We start from the raw sequence: 27,888 nt of genomic DNA, 5'->3' as shown, positions 1-27,888 counted from the left end.
ATTTTCATAGTTTCCAAAAATATTTTATTCACACTACGTGTCTTGACTTGTCTAAATAATGGTGATGTGGATGGGAAAAAATGGAAACTGGGTGGTTGCAAAATTACAATAATTGGAATATGGTTAGGGGTTTTAGAGTCATTTTATCGACGATTCCTCAGTTTTAGTCAGAATATTGAGTCGATGTTTTGTTCGATCGGAAAACGATTCTAGGGTTTTCTTTTTGTTTGTTTCGATGGAGATTCAGCCACAGCCAGTCCATTTCAAGCTGTGGAAGGAATTGGAGTTGCACGAATTCGAAGACAAGTTCGTGATCCAGGCCGTCGAATCCCCCGGTCAAGGTTTCACTATCCGCCGATCCGATGGCACCATCGAGCCACTCGTCGGTCAGTACTTTCGTGTTTCGGATATTTTTAAGCTCTTTGATTTGCTTCGTTGCTGTGATAAATAGAAATGGAAAGCATTTGATTATGCGGCCGTTTCTTCCTTTTTAACTATTTTGAGCATACGTCCATTACAGTGCGTTTGGGAGATGGGGGTGGGAGAAGGTTCTCCTTGTTTGGGAGAGACAATGGTAAGGGAAATGCATGGGCGCACTTTCCAGCCATACCCTCCAAACCCCTTGTTTTTGTCTCCCTGAATCGGTAGCATGGATGGAATGAAAATTGGAAGTAACGTTAATTTGTTTTGACAATATTAACCTTAATAGTTTGTTTTTTTAAGAGTTCAAATTTGTCCTTGACTTCGTAATGTTCTATCTTTATGTTAAAAAGTTATTAGTGGTTGTTTGCTGTTAAATATTATTTCATCAATTCATTTCAATTACTCTCCTAAACAAGGAGAAACATTTCGTCCTACTTTCCATCCCTACTTACCCAAACGAGGAGAAGATATCTTGCATTCCATTCCATTACTAACTTTGTCCCTAATTGTGTACTCTTCTTAGCAAAAAAAAAAAATTGTCCTTTATGGAAATCGCATAACTATGGATTTTTTGGGTTTTATAATTTTTGAATGTTTAGTCACATTAATTTTGTAATCATTTTATTGATTATAGTGATTTCTATAGAAGTTAAGTGAGAAATTAGAAAATGTAATCAGAAGCTTGGAAATGAATGTTGAATGTATTTTTTCTCGGGTAATATGAAGCTTTTGCTAGTGATATCCAACATGTTAGATTGGTAAAACAAATAATTTGAAGAGCATACGCTTGCATATAGGTGTTCATAGGTATATATTTATGCATGATGGGTGATATAACTCATTCTGTTGTTGCAGTTCACCTTTTCTATTTATTTCATAATAAAACCAGACAATTTTTTTTGGTATAATTTCCAAGTATAGTATAAAAAAATTAGGGTAAAATATAACATGCACCCCTGGGGTTTGATATAAATTCAGGGTGTACCTCACCTTTTGGAAATTAATTAACTACCCTTACTGTTCAAAAGTTGTATCAGATTATCCCCAGGACCCCATCCATTATATTTATGTTACACAAGATACCCCTTATGTTTTATTTACTTGCAGGGACTTTTTAAAGTCTGTTTAATGGAGTGGAGGTTTTTATAATTTCCAAAATGTGAGGGGGTGCCAAATGTAATTTACTAAGAAGTAAAAGCACATAAATAAAAGGGCATCTCTAGTGCACAAGGTTCCTTACTTTGCAAGAGTTGGGAGATGTTTGTTTTTATACATATTGTTATCCTTACCTTGCAAAGAGGTTGTTTCCACAACTCAAACTGATAACCTTTTAGTAAAAAATGAGCATATTTTCCCGTTGCTGTCAAGGCCTGCCGTGCAAAATCACATATATGTTGCAGAAATGGTGCCCAGTGTTATTAAAGGCCCAAGGTGCAAAAAGGTGTTAGAGCTTAAGGCGCAAGACGCAAGACGTAAGGTGAGGCGCGTGCCTAATGGGACTAAGTGCATGCTAACTAAAAAAATGAAAAATATATATTCTAGTTTAAAACTAAGGTATAAAATAGATCCTAACTCCTAATAACATATTCACAAACATGTTATCAAGAAAATTAAAAAATTCAACATATACTAATGAAAAGAACAATAAAAAATGCCAAAAGATGCAATTTAAAAGTCTTTAAGTCAAGTTAAATTAAATCTTAAACAATTTATAGATCTTAAATCTTAATTAAGATTAACTAATTATGCATTTTAAATAATCTAAAATTCATCCTTATCATCAAGATCAGACATTTTCATATTTTCATCATTAGAAGCATCATCTTTAATATCCTCATCTTCCATGTCATCTCCCTCTCCATCTTTATCAAGTTCAAATTTAATTGGAGCATTTGAAGTAGTAGCCCTTTTACTCATTGTAAAATTTGCAGTTGAAACAATAAATATAAACCCTAAACAATAAAAAATTAAATAAAGTAATTGTTGTGAATCAGGGTAGAAAAATCGAGAAGAGTTGTCATAAATCAAGGAAGGAAGATTTGTCACAAATCAAGTTATAACTATTAATTAGCAATCAAAGATTAGCTGTCAATCTTTATGTAATTAATAGTCAATTAAGCATGTGATTAGATTTAATTAGCTATAATTTAGGTCTTAATTTTAGCTTTAATTATTGTACAGCTTATTATAAATTTCAATAGAGGGAGGCTAGACCTAACATAGAGTTCTACTTCTAAAAGAAGAGTTTTCTGTCTTTTCTATCTTGTTCAACATCTCTCGTTTCTGTCTTGTTCAACATGGTATCAGAGCTTTAGGGAACTCTCTGTGGGCAACCCTTCTCCGGCCTTCATTGCCGATTATCCTCCTAACCTCCAGCCTTCATTGCTGTTCAGTTTTTGGCAGCCTTCATTGTTGCAACCACACCTACTGATCCGTAGCTCTTTCTTTAGCCTTGTTTCTCCATTCAATCAAGATGTCTACTCAAACTAGTGAGATTAGCTTTTGTGATACAAGAGAAACAACAACACCTCTAGGGATCCTACCCTCTAGAGAATTGCAGCAGATTCATGCAGCCTACAGATTGGACGGAAGAAATTACCTCAAATGGGCTCAACTTATCCGAACCATTTTTAAAGGGAAAGGAAAGATAAGTCACATCACGGGGACTGGACCAACGAAGGAAAATCCAGTCTATGCAACATAGGATGAAGAGGATTCCATGATCATTGCATGGCTGTGGAGTTCCATGGCACTCGAAATAAGTGACACTTGTATATTTCTACCTACAACCAAGGAAGTTTGGGAGTCTATTCAACAAACCTATTTGAAAGTTAACAATGCAGCCCAGATTTATGAATTGAAAACCAAAATCGTTGTTATAAAACAAGGGAACAAGTTTGCCACAGAATATGCCAATCCCCTAAGAGGACTTTGGCAAGAAATAGATCACTACCGGGTTATTGAGATGAAAAACAGTGATAATGCAGCCACATTGAAAACCTTCATAGAGAAAGACAAAATTTATGATTTTATAGCAAGACTTAATGAGAGTATGATTAGGTAAGAATCCAAATCCTTGGTAAAGCTGATTTACATTTATTTAATGAAGTTATTTCAATTATATTGGCTGAAGAAAGCAGAAGGGGTCTAATGTTGCACCCTAAACCAATCGAGGCTTCAGCATTGGTGGCTAATGGAAGAGGCTGTGGATTCAAGAGAGACCCAATTGAATGGAGACAACGATAAGACAGTTCCTAAGCACACAGGGAGTGACAACCATGACAACTTATGGTGTACTTTTTGCAAGAAACTTAGGCATACTAGGGAGATGTGCTGGAAATTAAATGGAAAGCCACCAAGTAAAGAATAGGGAAATAAGGGTGGACAACTGCATCGAAGTCAAGGGCAAGCCAACATGGCCACTTCACACAAGGAAGAACAGATCCATGAACCAAAAGAATAGAAAGAATTCAATGAGAAAGAGATTGAAAGGTTGAGGCAATTCCTAAGTGCCTTGGACAAACCATCTATCTCAGGTAATTGCTCCTTGATACATTTAGGTAAACCTCTTATTTCTTATGCTTTAAATGCCTCTAATACTTATTCTCCAGATTCCTGGATCATTGATTCTGACAGTACTGATCATATGACACCTTTCTCCCAGTACTTTCACTCATATGCTTTCTGTTCTAGCCATAGAAAAATAGCTACTTCTGATGGTTCATTAATCATAGTAGTTGGCATAGGAGAAATTACAAATAACCCTACTCTCAATCTTAAAAAAGTCCTTCATGTGCCTAATTTGTCCACCAATCTCCCTTTTGTATCTAAATTGTCTTATGATGTCAACTGCAAAGTTATTTTTCTACCTTTTTGTTGCTTACTTCAGGACTAGGTCTCGGGACTGATGTTTGGGTGTGCTAAGGAACGGGATGGATTATACTACCTTGACAAATTTGAGAAACAAATTGCTCCCAAATGGAACCAGCCCCTAATCTACCTCTCTGAATAGTATCCGCCCCACAAGGACACTATTTAGCTGCATCATTATTGACTAGGACATCCTGCTTTCTCCACACTCAAGATTATGTTCCCTTCTTTGTTTACAAATCTAGATATTAGCAAATTTCATTGTGACATTTGTGAACTTGCCAAGCACAAGCGTTCTGTTTTTCCTCCTGGTAATAATGTAAGCCCTTTTCCTTTTGATTTAATTCATAGTGATATTTGGGGTCCATCAACTATTCCATATATTTTTGGTGCACGTTGGTTTGTCACATTCATCGATGATTATACATGGGTTAGATGGATCTTTCTCCTTAAATCTAAGTCTCATGTGAGTGACATCCTCCAGAATTTTTTCTCTATGATCCAAACTCAATTTGGGGCTCAAATCAAATGGTTTAGGTCTGATAATGCTCGAGATTATTTTAACCAGACTCTTTCCATCTATTTCCATCAAAAGGGTATTATTTATGAGTTTTCTTGTGTTTCTACCCACAACAAAATGGCCTTACAGAAAGAAAGAATGGTCACCTTCTAGATATTGTTAGGGCCTTGTTGTTTCAACATAATGTGCCTAAACACTTTTGAGGGAAGCAGTCCTTACAACAACTTACACCATCAATCGCTTACCCTCCCGTATGTTAAATTTTCAAACTCCAATGGCCATATTATCTCACTTCTATTCGGGTCTTTCTTCCACATCTCCCCTCAACCATAGAGTCTTTGGGTGTGTTTCTTTTGTTCATGTTCATAGCCATAATAGAGGGAAATTGGATCCTTGAGGAGCTGAATGTGTCTTTGTGGGCTATCCTTCTAACCAAAAAGGATACAAATGCTATCACCCTCCCACTAAAAAGTTTCTAATCACTGTCAATATTACTTTTATTGAGCATGAATCCTATTTTTCTCAACCTTATCTTCAGAGGGAGACTTCAATTATGGAAAATGAAGATGAGCCTATGCCACTCCTTACCTCCTTTCCACTAGAAGTGCAGAAACTTGAAGCTGCACCCAATCCCATGCCAGAACATTTACCTAAAGCTGTAAATCCTGAAGACCCTGCTTTTGAACATACAATTACAGAACTTGCCTTACCCCTGCACCAGAAACCCAACCTTAGTTTGCTTACCTTAACTAGAATCTCCTATATCAAACCTCTCTAAACCCCATGACCCTGGAAAGGGACAAACCATTACCAACGACCGTTTTTCACAGATTTATACAAGAAGGACTAATCCAGAACCTGAACCGAGGTTGCACCTATCATCAGAATTAGATTCTAGAAATGAGGTAAGATCTCTAAGCTCACATTCTAAGACTAATTTCGGGACAAAAGTAGACCTGCCCATAGCCCTAAGGAAAGGAATCCAAGAGTGTACAAAATATCCCTTATATCCCTTATCTCATTTTTTATCCTTTCAAAGGTGCTTTCCAACTCATAAAAGCTTTCTTGCAAACATTCATATGGTATCCATTCCTACCACATTATTAGAGGCTTTAAAGTGTAAAAAGTGGAAGAATGCTATGAGTGTTGAAATCCACCCTAGAGAAGAACAATACTTGGGAAATTGTGGATTTGCCAAAAGGAAAGAAACTAGTGGGCTGCAAATGGGTTTTCATAGTCAAATATAAAGCAGATGGGTTACTTGAAAGGTACAAAGTTTGGTTGGTAGCTAAGGGATACACCCAAACATATGGAATTAACTACCAGGAAACTTTTGCTCCAGTAGCCAAATTGAATACGGTAAGAATTCTTTTATCCCTAGCAGCTATTTTTGACTGGCTTTTACAACAATTCGATGTGAAGAATGCTTTCTTACATAGAGACCTGGAGGAGGAGATCTACATGGATACACCTCTAGGATTCAGTGAAAACAAACTTGGAACTAAAGTCTACAAACTCAAGAAGGCACTATATTGCCTGAAACAATAACCTAGAGCTTGGTTTGGGAGATTTTCCAAGGTGATGCAAACCATGGGGTATAAACCAAGCCAAGGGGACCACACTTTGTTCATAGAGCACTTAGGTTTAGGTTCAGCTTTAGTTACAACTCTTATTGTCTATGTTGATGATATTATAGCGATAGGGAACGATGAAAAGGAGAGACAGAACTTGGGGAGATGTTTGGCTATGGAATTTGAAATCAAGGAACTAGGGAATTTAAAATATTTCTTAGGTATTAAAGTGGCACGATCTAGGCATGGGATATTCATATCTCAACATGAGTATGTTTTTGACCTTTTGAGGGACACAGGGAAATTGGCTCACAAACTAGCCAGCATCCCGATTGATCCTAATCACAAATGGGAGAAGCAGAGGGAGACAAGGATACCAACAAAGAAGCCTATCAAAGATTAGTTGGTAGGTTAATTTATCTATCTCATACAAAACCAGATATAGCTTATGCAGTGAGCATAGTAAGTCAGTTTATGCACAAACTCAATGAGCTTCACTTGCAAGCAGTCTATAGAATTCTACACTACCTTAAAGGCACCCTAGGAAAGGGAATTTGTTAAAAAAGGGAGTTAAACTTACCTTATAGGCCTATACTGATGCATATTATGCAAGTTCAACGGTTGATAGGAGGTCTACTATAGGGTATTGCATTTTCTTGGAAGGAAATCTAGTTACTTGGAGGAGTAAAAAACAGATTGTTGTGGCTAGGTCGAGTGCAAAATCGGAATTTTGGGCAATGACACAAGGTATATGTGAGTTGCTATAGTTAAAAATTATTGTTGAAGACTTGAGACTCAAGTGTGACAACCCTATGAAACTTTATTGTGATAATAAGTCTGCCATCAGTATTGCACACAATTCTGTACAGCATGGCCGAACAAAACGCATTGAGGTTGACCAACATTTTATTAAAGAGAAATTGGACAAAGAGTTTATTTGTACTACTCCCTATATACCAAGTGAATCCCAACTAGCTGATGTTCTAATTTAGTCTTGTCTTGCATATGATTATCGTCAAGCTGGGGATGAACAATGTCTATTCGCTAGCTTGAGAGGGAGTGTCATAAATCAAGGCAGAAAAATCAAGAAGAGTTGTCATAAATCAAGGAAGGAAGATTTGCCACAAATCAATGAATAGCTATTAATTAGCATGTAATTAGCAGTCAAAGATTAGCTGTCAATCTCTATGTAATTAGCAGTCAATTAAGCATATGATTAGATGTAATTAGCTATAATTTATGTCTTAATTTTAGCCTTAATTATTGTACAACTTACTATAAATTTCAATAGAGGGATGCTAGACCTAGCATAGAGTTCTACTTCTAAAAGAATGGTTTTCCCTCTTTTCTATCTTGTTCAACATTTCTAGTAACTATCTTGTTCAACAGTAATAAATAGTAAAATAAAAACCTTAAAAAAATAGTTAAAAAAGTCCAGGCTTGCCTAAGCTCAAGGCACCTTGGGCCTAGGTGCGCCTTGTTGGTCTGCGCCCACCTGGAAGCATTCTAGGTGCGCCTTTAATAACATTGATGGTGCCAATGTTTTAAAATGTGCTAGGCGCTAGTCAGGTGCCAAACTGGGGCCTATCGCCTAGGCTGGGTCTAAGAAAATTGTGTGTTTTTTTTTTTTTTTTTAACTTTTTGATGTATCATGTAATTTGATGTTATTTTTGGGTAAATCAAAGTTGGAAAGACAAGTGAAATAATGGAATTAAGTCTAAGAAAAAAAATTGTTGTAGATTAATTCTGGGTTCAGGAAGGTAGAAGCAGCAATAATGCAACATAAACCATATCCGAAGAATCTATCTAATTAGACTTCTTCCTCTCCATATTCTTCCAATACACGATCTTCATCGGACTCAAAATTTATCTAATTGGACTTTTTCCTCTCCATATTCTTCCAATACACGATCTTCATCGGACTCAAAATTCATTGATTTCTTGCTCATCATCTTCTTCTGGTTAGAGATGGGTTGAGTTGGGTTCAGAGAAAAGAACGACGATAGGAACGATTTGGAGAAGAAAATGACAACGGGTTGTAGACTTACTTGCAGTGGCGGCAACGTGGCGATGGGGGAAAGAGATGACGGTTGTAGGCTGTAGGCGGCAGCGGGGGAAGAGTGAGGAGAATTAGGGATTTCTTTGAGGGGAAGGTTGAAATATCACACGAAGTAGGGAAGGGGGGTTTTCTTTGGGGATCGGCATTGTTTTGTGTCTAGGATGCTGACTTGCATGTATTTGCAGCGGCAAGGGGCCACCTAACGCCTCAGGGGTGCCTAGGCAGCCGCCTAGGCCGCGTTTTAGAACTGGATGGTGCCTAGTTATTGTATCTTTCTCATACATACTAGAATGACTGTTTTGTTGAAAACTTGACATATTTTATTAATGGCTCTGGAATTTAATGTCTAACTGATTGTCACAGACGATGCTTCTGCAAATCCCCTCAAGGTCTCTACAATTTATGGGTTGGCTGGAACTATTAGGTTACTTGCAGGTATTCACGCAACAAATTACTGCATGAAGTGCCGAATTCCATATGAGTTTGTGGTCTCATGCACATTACTTTTTTTGTTCACATATGCATGGCCATGTGGATATGACTTCATCTTGAATGGGCACTGACTTTTTATGTGTTTGCAAATTTAGGTATTGCAAATTAGGGAGTTTTAACATGCAGGAAATATAGTTCCCCTCTTGTTTATATGGTTTTGTTGAGTTCAATTTATAGCTTGTCCTTTAAAAGTTTGACATTACGTAATTTATCCAAAAAAGAAAAAAGGAGGAAGAGGTGAAATAACCAAATGGATGGATCTCATATATTGTTTTCCAAGAAAGTTGTCTTCCTTATCATCATCAGAAGCCTAATCCCACTAAGTGGGGTTGGCAAAAGTTGTCCTCGATGTGGATCTTATTATAGCTATATTGTTTTATTAATTTTCATGCTATGGATTGGTAATTCTCAGTCATACTCATGCCCCATTTTGTCATGAACTGAAAAAATAATTTCCCTGGTGTCAATTTGATACTTATTAATGCCAGAACATAGGGATGTCATCATGGGTGTTAATCAATGTAACATTGGTTGATATGAGAAAATTACCAAAAACTTCATGCTATGTTACAGTGTCCAGACATGTATCAGGCTTTCTGTTTTCCATTTTGATAAATAAGAAGTACGTCACCAACATACTGCTAAAATTAGGATAATCCTGCACAAAAAAAAGGGCCATATACGCATGAGGTTTATTTGTTTGAAACATCATGTACACAAGGAGATATCGGTTTTATGGTTCTTCCTCTGATATTGTCCCAACTTTTACATTTTGAAGACTGATAACGCAAGCAACTTATACTAACAAATGAGCTTTAATTCAAACAGTGTTAACTTAGCTAAAAAGAAAGTGTCATGATATTTTTCTGGATTCTGACTTTTGAGTTGGCTTATTGGAGGTGTTTGTTGTAGCTTTCTATTAATTAATTTAAGGAAAAATAAAAAATAAGAAATGGTGGATCATTGAAGTAGACATGGTAAATTAAGGACTTAAGCAATAAATGTCCTTTAAAAATGGAGTTCATTTACATCATGCTGCATGATGAAAATGCTAGAGTTGGTTTTGAATATCTTTTTGCAGAAGTTGCACTTGTCAGAGATATGTAGAATACAATTATGTGCGGGGATGATTTTTTCTGTACTCAAACAATAACTGAAGAATTGGTTCACAAAAATATGCTGTTGCATTAATTTATATATGCACACATATATATATATATATAAGTGTTTTTACATTTAAGGTGAGGTTTTAGTTAAGGAGTATTCCCAAGTGCATGACAAATAGGAAATATTAAGAAAATCATATGATCTTTACGTTATCTATATCAGGCTTTTGCACCTGTTCATTTAATTTTGCTGTAGGGACACATGTACTGGTGATAACATCTCGGCGAGAAGTTGGGAATTATCTTGGTTTTCCTGTTTTCCGTGTGATGTCCATGAAGTTCTTGTCATGTAATGAGGCTATGAGGCTTTCAAGCAATCAAGAAGTACGCTTTTCTTTCCTTCAATCTCTGGAGTCAGAAGTTAGAAAAGCAGTCTCAGCAGTGACTGAAAGCTGAATCATTGGCCAGAACCTAATGAGGGATTTTTTTGTGCAGAAAAGAGATGAGGCTTACTTCAGGACCTTGTTAAAGATAGTGGAATCAACTCCAGGACTGTATTATTCATATGAAACAGATATAACCTTGAAGTATGTACTTCTGCCTACTTGATCCTTGACTAAATTTCCCTTCATGTAATTGTGCTTTAAGTATAATAATTAGATGTCATCCTTACTTTCAGCTTTATATCATCTTCCATCTTATTTTTGAATAGTATTTACCAGCTTACAGAGAAGATTCAAGTTGGCTGAACGGTGGATGAACAAACCAATTTGGAAGCAGGTCAGTCTGCCTTTTTTCTTTATTCAATTTTCTTCTTTCGATAGAAAGGAAGAAATTTTGTAACAAAAATAGAAGAGCAAACAAAATAAAGCATTAATTTCTCCTCAAATGACAGTTGAAGATAAAAAATTTTGGGTCACCATAGCTAAATTTCTCTTCATACTATTAGTTATGTTCATCATTGCATTGTTCCAATAGCTGTTATAAAGAGCATTAACCATTAGATAGCAGTTGGCATAGCATGCACTTACCCAAGATCGAGGTTGTGGGTTCTGGTCATGTTGAACCTTGTTATTGCTAAGATGGTCTCACACCATATGTTCCACAAGTTTAAGTAGTGTGGGGGTGGATTAACGATGCTACTAAAGATGTTCCCTAACAAGGTATTAATAATGGCCATGGTCTGTCAGGGTTTGGGTTACCATAAAATGAATCCTACCAAGGTAGCAGGCAGAGGGAGGGAGGGAGAGGAGGGGGAGACTATTTATTTGATTTTAGTTGTTGTCCTCAATTATGGGTTTATCCAAATGTAAAGTTTTTAATCCCTCCCCCTTGTTTCCGCTTGGCAAGTTACAGTTTCTTTTCTTACACTTGACCCATTATTGGACATTGGCTGAATACTTATGGGTTCTATATTTCTATTTGTATTTCAGGCTGACCCCCGATTTGTTTGGAACAGAAATATAATGGAACAGCTCATCGAGAATAAGGTTAGACATTTCTTCTCTGTGAAATCCATCACTGAATAGTAATTAGAAGGACATTTTTTTTTCTGTAAATAATTAGAAGCACATGGTTGTAATCAAAATATTAAGTTTGAAATAGAAGGGAAAAATGAGATCCGTGATGAGATTAAACATCCCTCTTATTTGAATATCTGAAATGTGATCCTTTCAATACTCTGTCTAATGAGTTCTTTTTTTCCTTTTCTTTTACAGCTTGATGGTTTTATCATTCCTTTGTTACAAGGGAATATCCTTTTCATTACTATGCTGTCTCTTTCCCCCTTCCTGCCAATGTGCCTGTGTTTGCATGCATGTGGACATGCATGCATGTTAAATACTAGCTAAAGATGCAAGAGTTGCTTCCAATTTTTGGTGTTTTCTCTTAACCAAGGATTAAGCTTTCAGGCTGGATGGCTGAAGTTGAAAGATTCACCTGCCACAATTACATTAATTTCAAGAAGGTGTACACGCCGCCTAGGTAAGGCAATACTGAAATTATTATTTTTTGTTCTTATTAATATGGCTACGGTGAACAGTGCTAACTAGTGGTTATTCTGAGCATAGGGACCCGAATGTGGAGAAGAGGAGCTAACCTTGAAGGAGACACTGCAAATTTTATTGAAACTGAGCAAGTTTTGGAGTTTGAAGGTTTTAAGTCTTCGCTTTTACAGGTATCACTTTAATACTAAATATATGTTCAGGTAGTAATTTTGCTAGTTGAATATTTTTTTGACTCATTATAAGTCGATCAGTTAGCTGACACTTCCTTTTTCTGAGTCATTTCCAAATTAAATTTCTTTGAACAAAATGTGAAAGAACTATCCTTGTCGGAAGGTAGACATTTTTTTCCTTTTATTTTGTGCTCCTTGATGAATCTGTTTCTAGATGCTGACTTTTCCTGTTTCTCAATTTGCTAAACCAGCTTGAGGTGTTTTATGTATGTGCATTGTTTCTGTTTTTTGGATTGGCAAATAAGAATTATTATTTCAACCTAATTGAATGTACTCCGTCCATTCCTTAAAGAATGCCCTCTTTTCTTTGTTTGGATGGTTTCTAATGCTTGTTTGTGATATACACTTTCAGGCCCTGCACTTATCCTTTTGCTTTCTGTTTCTTGTTTTTATTTTCAAATTCTAAAAACTGAAAAAGATAACATGTTTGGGGAACTTTGTTGTTACCTTTTTGTGTTTGCAGTGGTTTCCAAAAAAAAAAAAATAAAAAAAATGATAAACATTTAAGTGGGGTTTTTACCTAAGACCCCCACCTACAGCCAAAAAAAAAAAAGAAAAAGAAAACCTTTACTGTCACTTCCACCACCCAGTAACCACCATTTCCATCCCCAATTAGCACTCAGCGTACCACACACATGATGTTTATGCATACCAAATCTGTTTGCAGTTTTAGGCCTTCTTTGTGACATTTGCTAATATATTGAGGATATGAGTTCATATTATTAAGTACGAATTACTTCTGTATCTCTGTTCAGATTCGTGGTTCCATTCCCCTCATCTGGGAGCAAATTGTTGATTTGAGCTACAAACCACGACTTAATATTATCGATCATGAACAAACTGTAAGCATTTTGTCCTCGAGGAAGCCCATTGTATTTGAGTTATATGCATCTGACTATGTTTTCCTACCTTCAGTCAAAGGTTGTGGAGCGCCATTTTCATGATATTATACAAAGGTATGGAGAGACTGTACCAGTTGATCTAACTGACAAGGTAAGGGAATTTTTTCCCCCCAGTGCTTACACCTGGGCATGAACCCAGTTGCAGTTTCAATATCTTGTCCATGGTTTTACCTAGAAGCTTAGGGGACCCAGACAATGGATACAATGTGATTTTCTTTTTGTCCAGAATCTTTCTATAAACAAGAGATTTTATGATGCTTAATAGGAAATCATCACTATGGTAGCAAAGACTAAAATAAACTTTATATCAAGAATCAAATATTATATTGTGTGCTGTTCTGGTTGGTTTGAAAGTGAATAATTTGGAATGTTTTGGAAAAGTAGGCTAACTGATGAAAAAATTTTAGAAACATATTAGGCGTTTGGAAAGAAAAACTAAGAAGTAAAGGGCTCAATCAGTCAATCTGAGTATAATTCAATATAAGGCATAAGCAACTTCTAAACAAATTAATTTCATCAAGCATAAACTCATATGCGGGTTCCAATAAAATAAACTTGCCATTTTATCTGAAATAGTAACTGTCATGCTATTAATAGTAAACAAAAGTAGTTATTTCTAAAGTTTGGGAAATCCTTCTTACAAACACGTTCTTTAAAAACAAACAAGTATTAGGTACTGTTAAATTAAAAGTTGAAGCAGTTAATTAGAGAATTGGGCTCATAACTTTTAGGTTCAAGTAATAGTAGGAAAGGAAGAAGAAGACTGCACCAATTATAATATTAATAGAGGCAAGACAATATCTATAGTATCAAAGCAAGAGGCTTATTGTCTTTACTATGTCCATATTTTTTTATTTTTTTTTTCTCTCCATTGCAATAAATTTTTAGATTTCATTTGTTTTCTAATAAACTTAAGAATAAACTTTATTTTGTTTTCTCTAAAATTTGTTCTCTAATATTTTGTTTTAATGGAAAAGGTAATAGAAGTAAATGTCATTTGATAATTGTAACAAGTGTCAAAACATCTCATCATTTTTTAATTTCTTAAATGTTTCAATGAGGTTCAATAAGTTTCCTTAGAAATATTGGACATTTATTTAATGCTGTTATATTGTCTGTCACCTAGGAAACAGAAATGGAAACTTTTGGCCATTCCAATCTGAGAGAATGAAATGGATATGCCGTTTCTTGATTTCTGTTTGTTTCTATGATGATGTCTATCTGGTTTAAGGTTTATGCTCAGCTGGCCAGCCTGGCTGACTTGATTGAGTCCCATTCAAAAAACTTGTGCACATAAGCTTACTATATTTTTACACATTTCCAATGTTCTTGTATATTCTCCCATTTGAATATGATTCATTTTTATGTTATCTTGTAAATATAGCATGGTGACGAGGGTCAACTGAGCATGGCCTATGCTTCTGAAATGAAAAAACTGCCAAATGTGAGGTAATTTTCTCTCCATTTTTTAATTTAAATTCTGAATATATGATGTTGTAAGCTTTTAATTTCTGTTTTCTAACATCCATGGAAACAATGAAAAGATAAAAAGATTTAAATATCTAATAATTTTCATTGCAAGTTTTGAATGTTTCCTGAATGGCTATGCTTATGAAAATTGTTCACCTTTTAACAGAATATAGGATGTGCGAGACATGATTAAGGACATTTTGGTCATGTGAGAAGACAATCAATAGAGGTTTACTGTGAGAAGAGTGGATGGAATTGAACATGTATTGAGCAAAAGAGGTAGAGGAAGATGAAGAAAAAACTTTGTGGGAGGCTTAGGTATGATATGAATTATAAGGGTCTCAAAAGATAAGGCCATAGATGCAAATGATTAGTGAGGTAGAATTCATGTAGCCTATCCCAAATTTGTGGGATTAACTCTTGATATATTGTTGCAAGTGTTTTTCAATCCCACTAAGAATAAAATGCAAAATCAGTGCAGATAATAAGTTGGATGAGATATACCCTTGTGAAAAGAGACATGTCATGGTCTCTTCTTTTTATGTTCCAGTTCTCATTCTTGGATAGTGTTATGCACTTTGTGTTAGGCTTACACTTCTAGAATATCCTTTGTTTTCACAAACTGGAATGTGATTTTAGATTGAGGGCCCTGAGTTCGTTATCTTATCTTGTTGGGAGCGAATATGGATTGACATAATCTTACCTTGGCACTTGAAGCATGCAGTGCATATAGCCTAGCTCATTAGCTCAACAATCCAAGGTAATTTAAGTGACATGGACAACATAGGAACAAATAAGGTAATCATATAGAACTCATGTAGCTGTCTCACTTAGTGAGATTAAGGCCTCTCTTGATAATGATGGACAGCAACAACACATTAAACAACATATCAAGCATAAAATTAACTAAAAATAGTGAATTGGGCCCTATTGGAAATGTATCAAGTGCGCCTATAACCAGAAAAACCAAACAACATTAGGAGTTTGTCCTTGATGTATCTAAAATATCTTATACCTAGCTTGTTTGATCCTAGCGATGTAGAGTAGGATTCAATTGCAACAAGCAGACTGAAATAGGCCAAAATAGCCTCAACCATAACTAGGTCAACCAGCCATATAGGTCGTTGGCCTTCCGTCTGGGCTGGTTGATGTCCACTAAATCTGGTTTGGCCCTTGAGCTTGGGCCTAGGTGGGTAGAGTCCAACAAGCCTTGTGTTGGTGGCTAGGCGAGGCCTGGTTGAGCTAGGCCAACTGACCCTGGGTTTAGCTCAAATGGCTAAGCTCAATAAGTTGGCCAATCCCTTTGGGCCTTGATTGAATTGGACTTGACCCACTTGGGCCTAAAACACCTTAGGCTCGCTCAATTGGACCTTATTATTTATAATTTCAAGTTTACCCAGTGAAAAACACAGTTAGCTTAGAGGGGCTGCGCCGCGGGGGGGGGGGGGGGGGGGGGGGGGGGGGGGGGGGGGGGGGGGGGGGGGGGGGGGGGGGGGGGGGGGGGGGGGGGGGGGGGGGGGGTTGGGTAATTAAGCTTCACCCTTAAAAATATCCCAATTTAACTGAAGTAAAATGTAAGGTAAAATTTAAAGAATGCAGCGCACAGATTTTATAGTGGCTTGGCTACCTACCTATTCTACTACCTTGACTTCACACCACGGATTTAGTCAACCAACTTACTTGGGTAGCTTTTACAAGAGGATCAGCTACAAACCTTCTTACAGGTGGCTTTTAACAGGTTTAGCCACAACCACTGCCTTTTGCAAAGATTAGGCGTAACCTTTACAACTCACAAATGAACGTGGATAAAAGATATACATGAGAAGGTATGCAATAATAACATAATACAATCACTTCTCCTAGATTACAGAGAAGAAAGGTTAGAAAAGGTAAGCTCAATCTCTCTTTTTCTTTATAAGGATGTGTATGAATGAAGCACACTTGAAATAAGCTTTTTGAGAATGCAGATAGCTTTCTGTTTCTTATTTCTATCTCATTTCTAGTTCTTCTGCTGTCTTCAAAACTCCAACTCTTTATATAGTGTTTCCATGTTAAATGCTCAGCTGGTTTTTCTTGAATAAAAAAAATTCTTCTTTGTAAGAGCCATATTTTCACTCTACACAAGCTCACAAAGAACTTAGAAATAGATAGTTTATATGTAAGTTTTCTAAAAATGATCAATTAGCATTTAATGAACCAATCATGAACTGAAAAGCAGAAATTGCATGCATTAAATGCACTGTAACAACTATAAATTAAAAAACAAGAATTTATTCGAGTAGAATTTGTAGATTACTTGACTAATTTTGATAAATACTCGTATTCATATAGTTTGTAATTGACTAATTTTGTATTTTACTTGATTACAAAACATTTGTATTCGATTATATTTTTGAGACAAAGACTTGTAATGATTACTCGATTGCATTGTTGAATATAGTCGATTATGCTTTAACATCTACTCGATTACAAATATGAACATTCAATTACACTAAAAGTCTAGAGTCTCCACAATTCACTAGAGAATTAGTACTTGATTAGAATTTGGATTTACTCGAGTGTACTAAGACATTTACACGATTATAGCTTTGAGTATTCGATTACTCTTGCCACTCTAGAAACTTGACATAAATATTCAATTACAAAAGCAGATTTAGTCGAGTATTCTTTCATACTTACTTGAATACAATGCAACTTGTAATTCGATTATCTTCTATGCAGAAATGACTTACTTGAATATAACAAGATTTTACTCAATTGACTAATAGACATATTCAATTGAGTTTGTTTTAACTTGCTTGCTTACTTCAAATGAGATTATTATTCAAGTAAAGAAATATTTTATTCGATTACAGGATAGAGTACAGAGATGTACTCAATTACAATTTGACTTTATACTCAATTAAAATGATGAGTATAGGCTATAGAGACTCAATTGCCTAAATCAATATTTTATTTGAGTAACATGGAATATGTACTCAATTAATATTCTGATATACTCGATTCAAAAACGACCTATATTCGAGTGATATGATGACATACTCGAATGCTATTATGCCTTACTCGATTATACCTCTATAAACTTTCATCTCTAACATTGTTTTGCATATCATCATCAAAACTATTTTCTCATCAACATCAAAACCTAATATATGACTTAACACCCAAGCAACCTGAATTGAGCCTATCTCAACTGGGGATTTGTTATTCTCAATTGGCATGAGGATACCCTTATCTAAAATGAGGATAGGACTGTCCTTATGACCAAGCATGGGGAATTCTGAAGGGTTTGAATAATGGTTTCTCAGAATAAGAAGGGTTGCGTTGTAAATCGAAATGGCACATGGCTCAAGGGGGCCTGTTTGCCACCTCTAGCCAAGAAGATAACTGAAGCCGCCTAGGCACTGCCTATTTCTATAGGCAAAAGAGGAATATCAAAGGTTAGGAGTATCTAGTGAATGGAAAACGATGGCTTCAAATTGACTGTACACCAAAGACGATGGAGATGATACTTGGAAACCCTAATGGAGGGTAAACTACTGCAAAAATCCAAATAACAATTCCCAACCTGAAAAACTGTGGACAAACCATGCCCATGAGTTTAGGCTAATCAATGGTAAAACCCTAACACCCGAAAAGCAAAAAAAGAACCCACAGATAGACTAAGGCTGACTACATTGAATACAGGAAGAATCAGGAGATTACATGACACTGGCCCTAAAATATTCTATAAACACCCAAACATATTGACAACATAATGGGAAGTCAATACACACATTCATGATGGATATGGAACTTATTTGTATTGAGTTATGACCCGTTACTGGGATTGTTTGACCCCCTATTGTCACAAACTGTTAGAATGGGGAATAACAAGTATATGAATAGTAGAGGGTAAGCATCAAGGCTAGAGGTCGGGTTTTTAGTTGGGGTTGGGGGAGGGGAGGTGAGGGTTCCCAACTATTTGAGACCACCCCCCCCCCCCCCCCCCCCCCCCCCCAACCATTGCCCTAATGAGGCTGGACCCTCTGTGTGGCCCAATACTTTGCACAGCCTACTTCCTGGCAGGCTTAAAAGAAACTGTGCCCTGGCCCAATCTAGCAGGCAAGGGCCTGTGTATATGTGTTTATACATATAAATATATTGTTATTATTGTATATAATTATGTATTTTATTTTTTTTTTTAATTTTTACATAAATAAGAGCCCTAAAACAGGGAGATCATACCTTCTTAAATCACATAAGCTGTCAGGGTTGGAAATAGTTATCTTTATTTGTGTTAATCAATGAAAGGATTGTGCATCACTGGACACCCAGCAGGTCATTGAAGAGAACCTGAATTTGAAAGATTGAAGCTTAAGTGAGGGCACCATAGGTTTTTCCAGGAATTGGAGAAAGTATATGGTTCTGTGAGATGAATTAGGTTGTAATCAGAATTGCAAATGATGCTCTGGGTGGTTTTGACGGTTTAGGTGGTATGAATTTTTGGCTTGTGGTAGTTGTGTTCTCTATTATCTATTTGCTTATGCTTCTTATAACAGCATCTTTTAGATTTTCAATTCCTACTTAAGAATGGAGAATTTACTTTTTGCTTCTTGTTGATTCAGATATATTTCATTTGACTTCCATGACCAATTACACTTTTGTTGATTCAGATATGTTCCATTCGACTTCCATCACCATTGTGGCAACTCAAATATTGACAATATAAATATTCTCTATGACCAAATCTCTGAGGACTTAGAGAAGCAAGGGTATCAACAAACCTGATAATGGTTTTCTTTAATTTCTAACTTTTTTCTGAATAAAATGTCACAATCCAGGTATATGGGTTTTCCATAATTCTGTTTTTAATCCGTACTATTCCAGCTGAGCAGATACTTCCTCGTGGACGCAGTAGGAAATATACTATCTGAGCAGAAAGGCATTATCAGATCTAATTGCATTGACTGTCTTGATCGAACGAATGTTACACAGGTTTGAGGGGTTGTACTAATGCTTGGTTCTTTTCTAAAACATATGGGGAACAAAATGAAACTTGAAGCACTATAAATATTAGGATTCTGTGTTGAATAAGTGACAAGTTTGCATTTATTTTCCTTAAATCTTCTTTTCTGTCAGAGATGGTATGACTTGTGAGGTTTTCTGTGTTGATCACTTTGTGTGGTTCACATTTTGTTTTGACAGAGTTACCTGGCTCAAAAGTCTTTGAATTCACAGCTGCAAAGGCTTGCTGTACTTTCTTCCAACGAGTGCATTTCTATGTTTGCTGAAGATTTTGAAATTTTCAGAACTGGTAATGTTAATTTTTTCTACCTTCAAAACTTGGATATTCTGCATGATTATTTTTCTGCTTCTACTGAATTTGTCTTTTTTGAAGCCTGGATGGAGCAAGGCGATGAGATAAGCCTTGAGTATTCTGGGACTCATGCACTGAAACGGGATCTTGTCAGGTAAATCTCCACTAAACTGAGATATCAGAGAATTTATACACATTTTTATCCTTCGTGATGCATAGCTTCTGGAATTGCAGATATGGGAAGCAGACTATGGCAGGACTAATTCAAGATGGGATTAGTGCACTTTCAAGATATTATTTAAATAACTTTCAAGATGGTGTTCGCCAGGCAAGATTCCTGCAGCATTGTGACTGTTAAATGGTTTTCAAACTATTACAATAGCAGACAGTAGATTACAGTCTATGATAGCCATATAAACCTAATGAAATTTTCAGGATGCAATGGATCTTATAAGTGGTCGCTACACTGTCAACCAAAACAGTCCTTCCCCACTTCAGCAAAGTGGATTTGAATCATTCTCTGTAAGAAAATATTACCTTCATTTTACATTCAGTTTGGTACATAGGGATGAATGTTGTGGGAATTTTATGTCTTCTCAAATCATCTACTTTGAGAAGTGAACAGTCATATTAATAACCCTACGGCCAGTACAAAGAAAGCATTTGTTGTTAGGCATTCACTAAATTTCAAAGGTGATGTCATAGTGGACAACCATGCTGATTCAGTATCATTAGATAAATGCCATATGTTCATAAGATTTTTTCTTCTTTGGAAGTTTTTTGTGTGTGTTATTTGTCAGCTTCCATGCCAAAAATCTCGAAAAATTTATATCTGGAGCCTGCCAAGGCTCTAACAGCAATCTTGAGTGTGGAAGGTGTTGCTTGGTTCTGCTGCTTTACAAACTTTTTGTGTTTATTTCTTGCCTAGTAAATATATGAAGAAGAAATTAATAAATATCTATTAAAACCATTGAAACCACTGTTTGAACTAATGCCAAGTTCATTGGTTGAGTTATGGTTTGGTTATGATAATTATAATTATGACTGTAACATATGAGAGAGCATGTGGCGGAATATATAGCTTGCTTTTTGACCAGATCCTTGGCATCAATGTCAACCTTAGTTACCAGGTTCTCTCCTCCTCATAGGAACTCCAATTTGGATCATGTGTTCTAGATGTTGGTTCTTTTGCGTCCCTGGATCACAAGGAACAGAATCCAGAACATTAAAGTCTGAATAATGTCTGAATAATTTTCAAAGAACATTAGAGAAAGACAAGCTTGCAATACCTCAGTTCTTGTACCTTCTATTGCATTTTAAATTATATTCTAACCTGACTTCATTTGCATAGGATTCTTCATGGCATAAGTTGTACAAGAACATAGAAAAGAATTCAAAACAAAACAAAGAAAACATGCCAGCATGTATAATAAGGAAGTATCAATCCAACTAATTTCGACCCAAGTATAACTATAAAACATAGCATGACCCTAAATAATGAACCTGTTAAGCCTAGCCCTTCCATACCAGAAATTAGCATGCTAATGTACTTTGTGCCTATTCCGTATCACTACCTGGAACGTATCAAGTTCCTGGAAACAACTATGATATCAATCCATGATGACTAACTCAAGTGGAGATCTCATTAACATTCAATTGACTTAAGGATGAATTATGATTTTTAAAATTGAGAAATGATAATTGAAGATGGTACAAAATAACCCTATTGGAAAACTGGTGAGCATATGGGTCTTTCTTTAGCAGCTAAAAAGGGGCCAAAAAAAAAAAAAACAAAAACAAGACAAGACAAAGAGCAATGGCTGCAGTCAGGCTTATGCCAGATTTTCTAAATTTACAGTAGTTGCAAACTAAAGATTTGATGAGTCTGTATCAGTAGTAGATGTTTTAATTGGATTACTTGTCTTACGCTACAACTCTCATTATTGCAAAAATTGCAGTACCTCCCTGTAGCGTCAGCTCTATTAATTGGAGGATTGACAGCAACATCAGTCACACTCAACCAAGGTATTGCTACACTTTTGGACCGTTTCTTATGCAATAGCTAGCTAGACATGAAACAACAGTGAACCTTCTTTGAAGGTGCCTTTTTTGTCTTCCTGTTGGATTTATCTTGGTTGTTACCATTTTAATGGCTTAATGCCAATCCCCCCCCCCCCCCCCCCCCCCGGCTAACCCCCCAAACGATAAATAAATAAAATCTAGAAACTTGATATTGGCCAGGTAATGTTTTGCATGTTATAGTAAGGTATAATGTATATACCCCAAGAATGCCAATGTGTTGCTTCATACTTTTTTTTTTTCTGTTTAATGCAGCTGCATACATTTTTCTTTTTTTGCTTCATGCATTTTTACGGTTAGTTGAGTTGGTATAATTATACCTTAGTGCATTTTTGTGCGGTGGTCACATTCATGCACATAGATAGCCAATAGTCTGTTACTCATGCCAGAGTCCTAACCCTTCTTTCTTTCTGCCCCGCCCCCTAAAACTTATTTGGCAGCTGGACGAAATACACAGCGTTATATGTCCTCACTGATATGTGCTGGTGTAGCTGCCGGAATGATGGCACTTGCCAGAGCAAATGGCAGGCAGTTCTGCTCAAGGCCGCGCTTGTGTGGCCTTCTGTAAGTATATGTAACTTACCCTTAAATAAGAATCCCATGTAAACTGCATGAAATGAACTGGATAGAATAAATACAGCACCAACCTAAGATTGTTCCATAGATGTAGAATCAATAATGCTGAGTTACCGGAAGCAACTACTCGTTCAATAAAATTCATGGGTTGATTAGATATATGATGAGATTGGCTGTTGTCTTCATTTGTTTAGTTTGACACCTACTAATGCGCCTAGATTCAGAATGGTTAGATGGCATTTTGTAGCTACAAAATATTGAGAGGATAGGGTCGCCCAGATCCAATGGCACATTGGACGAAGGGCATAGCCCATGGTTTTGAGGCCATTTTTCTAAGCTGGCACTCAGAAAGAGCCTTTGGCCTTGTGCGTTGATAAGATGATTACTGCTGCTTCAAGGCCAATTTTTGTACTCTTTGCCTGACTTGTTCTGCTACATGTATCCCCCTTGGATTCCTTTCCATTATCACTCAGATGTAGGGCCCTAAACTAAACGAGCTGTGTGTGAGACCCTGTTTATTATTTTGCTGCCATGTCGAGCTGGGTTTAGGATATTATCAATTCAATGAGCCTTTTATATTGATTCTACATCTCTTTATTTATTTCCAGCACGAGCCTTTTATATTTTAGGGTAAATACTAAATACACCATGCAGTTTTGAGATTTGGTATAAATGCATGAACTCCCTCCTGTTTAAAATATATATATATATATATATTAATTATCCTTATGGTTCAATTGTCCTATCAAATTACTCTATTTTTAAATTTACATTACATGGGATACCCTGTTTAAGAGATGAGAGATTAGTGCGATTTCCGAAATTCAGATGGCTGCATGTAATTTGGTGAAACTTTAGAATGTTGAATGCAACTTACTGTTTATTTGTAAGCTCGAGCGGGAATAGCTTACTAATGCTTGTTTAGTTGTGGTCTTAAGTTTTAGCATAAAAAAAAAAAAAAAAACAGAAAAAAAATAGATAATCTTATAGGGGACTTAATTTTTATTTAAAAAAAAATGAAAATTATATGAAAATAGAGAGAGTGAGTGTGTATTACTCTTAATATAATAAATATCGTTTGTTAAAATGAATAAGATAAAAGATATCAAAATAAGTTTGAAATATTTTTCGAATTAAAATATGTAATGATCAAGATAAGGTTGGAAAATATTTTAATATTTTTTATAGATTGTTTGTTAAATTTTTTAAAATTTACTTTTGTATTTTTTTTATGTATTTTTTAATACATATGTTAAACACTAAGATAAGAGTTATTTTTATCAAAATATTTTATTATTAATTTATTTAAAATTATTTGTTAACATTAATAATAAATTTATGATTAAAATAGTATTTTATAATTAATATGAATTGTCAAAAAAATAAAAATAAAAATAAAAATAAAATTTTATTTTTTAAATTTATGTTTAAAAATAAATTTAAAAAGAGTTGAAAAAGTAGAAATAATTATTTTTGGAATTATAATAATTTCAACTACATAATTAAAAATGGTTAAAATATATTTTTATAATAAAAAATAAAAAATAAATAAAATAATTTAAAAATTGATAAAAAGAATTGTATTAGTTAATAAAATATATATATGGTGAGAGAAATTTAAATTTTAAAAATTGATGAAGGGGATAATGTTATTTAAATTTTATAAATTATTAAAATATATGATAATTTAAAAATGTATTAAATAATATTAATTATGAGACTTAAATGAATAAGTTTTTTTAATAAATTTAAAATTTTAAAATGTATTAAATAACATTAACTATCCTATCAGGGTCATATAGGTAATTGAGGTTTATTTATAAAATGTTAGATAAATTTATCTGAGGGGGGAAGTCAGATAAATTTATTTTAAAAGAGAGAGATAAGAGGTCACGTGAGGGTTTTTTCGAAAATGGTCAGATAAGTTTAACAAATACGTTGGAAAGGCCAAACATTTGGAATGCTTCTCATATCTGACATTTTCTTCATCTTATCTTGGTTAACAAACACTTCCTAAAAAAATAGGAGGAGGGCATAAAGAAGTGAGATGTGTTTGACTCTTGAATCAAATTTGAAGACGGGTAATACAGTTGGAAGACACAACCTCTACCTCTTACCATAAAGAGTAAATGCATAGAAAACGGGAAAATCACACCAAAGATCACTTAACTTTGGTGTCTTTTCTATTATGGTCACTTAACTTCAATTCTTTGCTTTGTGATCATAGAAGTTTGATTGGTTTTGCAATGTGATCACACCCCCTCGCCAGAGTGGGTGACATGGCAAAGAGTAAAAGTTTATTTGTTGCTTGTGCAATAGTAGCTAATCAAAACATGCCATGTGTTAAATTCTTTTTCTCCTTTCCCCTCTTTCCTTGTTTGAGCCCGCACCTATACCCTTGTCGTTGCACCCGTCGTCGCATCAGTTGTCGTCCGTCCCTTCTGATGCAGCTACAATTGCCTCCATCACCGTTTGTCGCTGTCGCCATTAACGTGTCTGGTCGGTTCGCCTCTGTTGTACCCGCCGCCAATGCCTCCACTCCATGGCCATTCACCTATGCCGTTGTCTCTGCCATCAACGCTTCTGTTCGTCGTTGTTGTAGCCTTCACCGACGTCTCCATTTCCGTTCGCCTGCACTGTCATCGCCTCTGTCTTCGGTCACTCGTTGTATCACTGTCGCAGACACTCAAACGAGGAGAGAGGGAGAGTGAGGGAAGGGTACAAGCCGTTCGCCTGCACCGTCACCACCTCCAACAACCCTCTCGTCGATGTTCACCTCCGACTACTTTGTTGTCGCCTCTACCTTTGGTCACTCGTTATATTGCTACTGTTGATGCTCAGATGAGGAGAGAAGAGATGAGAAAAAAGAAAGGGGGTGTTGACAAGTGATATGTTTTGATTAGTTGTTATTACACAATCAACAAATAAATTTTTATTTTTTGTCACATTTGCGTCACATTATCTACTTTGACGAAGGGTTACCGAAAAATCTAAAGTGTGATTATATTACAAAACAAATTAGACTTATATAATCACAAAAATAAAAAATTAAAGTTGAGTGATCAAAATAAAAATGACCCCAAAATTAAGTAATTTTTGGTCCCATTTATCCTCACAGAAAGCCCAAATAAGTAAGATGTGCGTCCCATTCTAGAACCCCTTTTTTTTATTTTCAAAATTGTTAGAAACAAATAAAAAGAAAAAGAAAAAAACGACGTCCCACTAAACGACAAACAACACCCAGAGTAGAGTGCCCCCCGCCTCTCTCCCAGCTCCCAAAAGGTGCTTCCTTCCTGTCGGTGGGTGGGTTTTGCCGATAAGATAGAGCCACCGTTTTCCTTCCTTTCCCCTCCTTTTCCCCCCTTCTTTCCTATTTCTCTCTCCCTCTCTCTAAAGGGAAAAAAAAAAAAAATTTATTTACTCAAAGACGTCTCTCTCTCTCTCTCTCCGTGAGTACAAATTCCCAGGAGCTCTCTAGTCATGGCCGCCCGGTTGACAAACGCCTTCTGTGACAGTTTCCCTTTACTTCTTCCCTAGTCCCTTCATTGCCTCCATTCAACATCAAAAATCAAAATTCCCCCCCCCAATACATACGTATATATAAATTCATTCCACTCTGCCCCCACACCCACAAATGCCCTCTCTCTCTGATCAACAATTATGCCTTCTTCTTCTGGAGCATCCACGAGCAATAACAATGGCGGCGTTGGTGTTTCATTCGAATCCTTTCTAGAAGGCTGGCTGGTCCGTCAAGAGCACTACCTGGACGAGCTCCTCACCGCCCAGCAAAACCACCACGAATCCCACGAGCGCGACCTCAAAGACTTAATCTCGAGGGTCCTCTCCCACTACCAGCAATACTACGAGGAGAAGTCCCGAGCCGCCCATTGCAATGTCTTCATCGTCTTCTCCCCCACCTGGTTCACTCCCTTCGAGAGGACCTTCTTGTGGATCGGCGGCTTCAAGCCCGGCATGGCGTTCAGCCTAGTGGAGACTGCCGTCGACGACCTGACCCAGGACCAGCGCCGGCGGGTCGCCCGTCTGAGGCAGGAGACCAGGGCGGAGGAGAAGGCGCTGACGGACCAGCTGGCCAGGATTCAGGAGAGCGTGGCGGCGCCGCCGGTGGTGGAGCTGGTGAGGCGGGAGGGGCAGGGGCAGGGGCGGAGGGAGGGAGAGGAGGGGGACACCGACGCCGTGGTGGAGGCGCTGCGGGCGGCGATGGAGGGGGTGCTGGGAAGCGCCGACACGCTGAGGACGAGGACGGCGGAGAGGGTGGTGGAGATTCTGAACCCGGTTCAGAATGTGAAGTTCCTGGCGGCGGCCGCGCAGCTGCAGCTCAAGATCAGGATGTGGGGCTTGCAGCGGGAGAGGGGCCCAGCACCCGCGGCATCTGGGTTTACTACTTGATCATTAACATACATACACACACACACATATATATATATATATATGCTTTTGGTTAGGCTTGGTTTGGGTGATGGTTTATGGTGGTGGTGTAGGAAGGAAGTTCGTTCTTAAGAGAGTTGAGAAGAAAGAAATGATGAAAAATGTGATTGCTTCATGTATGCTCAAAATCCTCACTTAACCAAGAGGAAAGAGGCGGGGTGTGAACCCTTCCCCTTCCCCTTCCCCTTGTTAAATTCAGTTAAATATTTACTAAATTTTAATTATGTCTTACTACTACTACTACTACTACATCAATGATTTCCTAAATCCATTGGGTCAGCAGCTGCTGCTGCTTTATACCCAACTCTAGTTTTCGCGTCCTTCTCCCTTCTTCTTTCTTCTGCACCCCCCCCCCCCCCTCTCTCTCTCTCTCCAACAAACATTTTTCTATTTCATGTATGCATAAAATTAATTTTATATTATTGTTTCGCGATTACAACAATAAATTTATAGATGGGGAACTGCTGATATGGCTTATCTGAGCGATGGATGACCTCACTCGGGAGAGGGATGACTCTAAGCCAAGCGAAGGATGACCTTCCTCGGGGGATGGATGACTTGCTGAAAAGAAAATCGATTAGGAGCGCGGGTGAGAATTCCTGCACGGACCCTCTGATGCCTAAGTTAGACCCTCGTAGAAGTGAAATGCTTAAAAGCAAAAAGTAAGTCTGAGTATTAGATTTTGAGTATCGAATGAGGGGAAGAGACCCTCTATTTATAACGATGGGAGGGGCATCCATGTGTCGTGTGACCCGATCTTCACGGTAAGAATCTCGGAGAGGCTTTGATCGAGTCTTACGGGGGCAATCTAAGCTGATTCTATCGGAGGTGTTGGCTCG

The 27,888-nt window shown here is 36.8% G+C and overlaps 2 protein-coding genes across 4 annotated transcripts; both read left to right on the top strand.

The window, feature by feature from the left end:
- The first annotated feature begins 136 nt into the window (after positions 1–136).
- On the top strand, positions 137–22,788 carry LOC127788655 (phosphoinositide phosphatase SAC8). Of its 3 annotated transcripts, XM_052317211.1 has the most exons (20): positions 140–386; positions 8,807–8,878; positions 10,298–10,425; positions 10,537–10,628; positions 10,764–10,821; positions 11,475–11,531; positions 11,760–11,793; positions 11,944–12,024; positions 12,111–12,217; positions 13,033–13,119; positions 13,193–13,270; positions 14,564–14,628; positions 19,305–19,403; positions 19,527–19,626; positions 19,837–19,945; positions 20,030–20,102; positions 20,183–20,276; positions 20,384–20,470; positions 21,907–21,973; positions 22,468–22,788. In XM_052317211.1, the coding sequence occupies exons 1-20, from the start codon at positions 236–238 to the stop codon at positions 22,593–22,595; spliced, it is 1,767 nt and encodes a 588-aa protein (XP_052173171.1). In that variant the 5' UTR covers positions 140–235; the 3' UTR covers positions 22,596–22,788. The 3 variants fall into 3 exon arrangements, 2 of the variants coding, with proteins under 2 accessions (XP_052173172.1, XP_052173171.1); XM_052317212.1 differs by lacking the exon at positions 8,807–8,878 and having other exon boundaries at positions 138–386; XR_008020440.1 differs by lacking the exons at positions 20,030–20,102; positions 20,183–20,276; positions 20,384–20,470; positions 21,907–21,973; positions 22,468–22,788 and having other exon boundaries at positions 137–386; positions 19,519–19,626; positions 19,837–19,885.
- Positions 22,789–25,906: 3,118 nt separating this feature from the next.
- On the top strand, positions 25,907–27,273 carry LOC127788658 (protein RESPONSE TO ABA AND SALT 1-like). The gene has a single exon (XM_052317214.1). It carries the CDS (start codon positions 26,264–26,266, stop codon positions 27,008–27,010), a length of 747 nt encoding a protein of 248 aa, XP_052173174.1. The 5' UTR covers positions 25,907–26,263; the 3' UTR covers positions 27,011–27,273.
- The last annotated feature ends 615 nt before the right edge of the window (positions 27,274–27,888 follow it).

This window comes from Diospyros lotus, chromosome 13 (genome assembly GCF_014633365.1).
Source record: "Diospyros lotus cultivar Yz01 chromosome 13, ASM1463336v1, whole genome shotgun sequence".
Classification (NCBI taxonomy): Eukaryota; Viridiplantae; Streptophyta; class Magnoliopsida; order Ericales; family Ebenaceae; genus Diospyros; species Diospyros lotus.
This window is presented reverse-complemented; position numbering and strand designations above follow the sequence as displayed.

Excerpts from the sequence above, each read along its gene's own strand:
- LOC127788655 (XM_052317211.1), top strand. The coding sequence starts at position 236 with ATGGAGATTCAGCCACAGCCAGTCCATTTCAAGCTGTGGAAGGAATTG. Across the intron at positions 10,629-10,763 it reads GAAACAGATATAACCTTGAA|CTTACAGAGAAGATTCAAGT; the intron begins GTATGTACTTCT and ends AGTATTTACCAG. Across the intron at positions 19,404-19,526 it reads GAGGACTTAGAGAAGCAAGG|ATACTTCCTCGTGGACGCAG; the intron begins GTATCAACAAAC and ends CCAGCTGAGCAG.
- LOC127788658 (XM_052317214.1), top strand. The coding sequence starts at position 26,264 with ATGCCTTCTTCTTCTGGAGCATCCACGAGCAATAACAATGGCGGCGTT.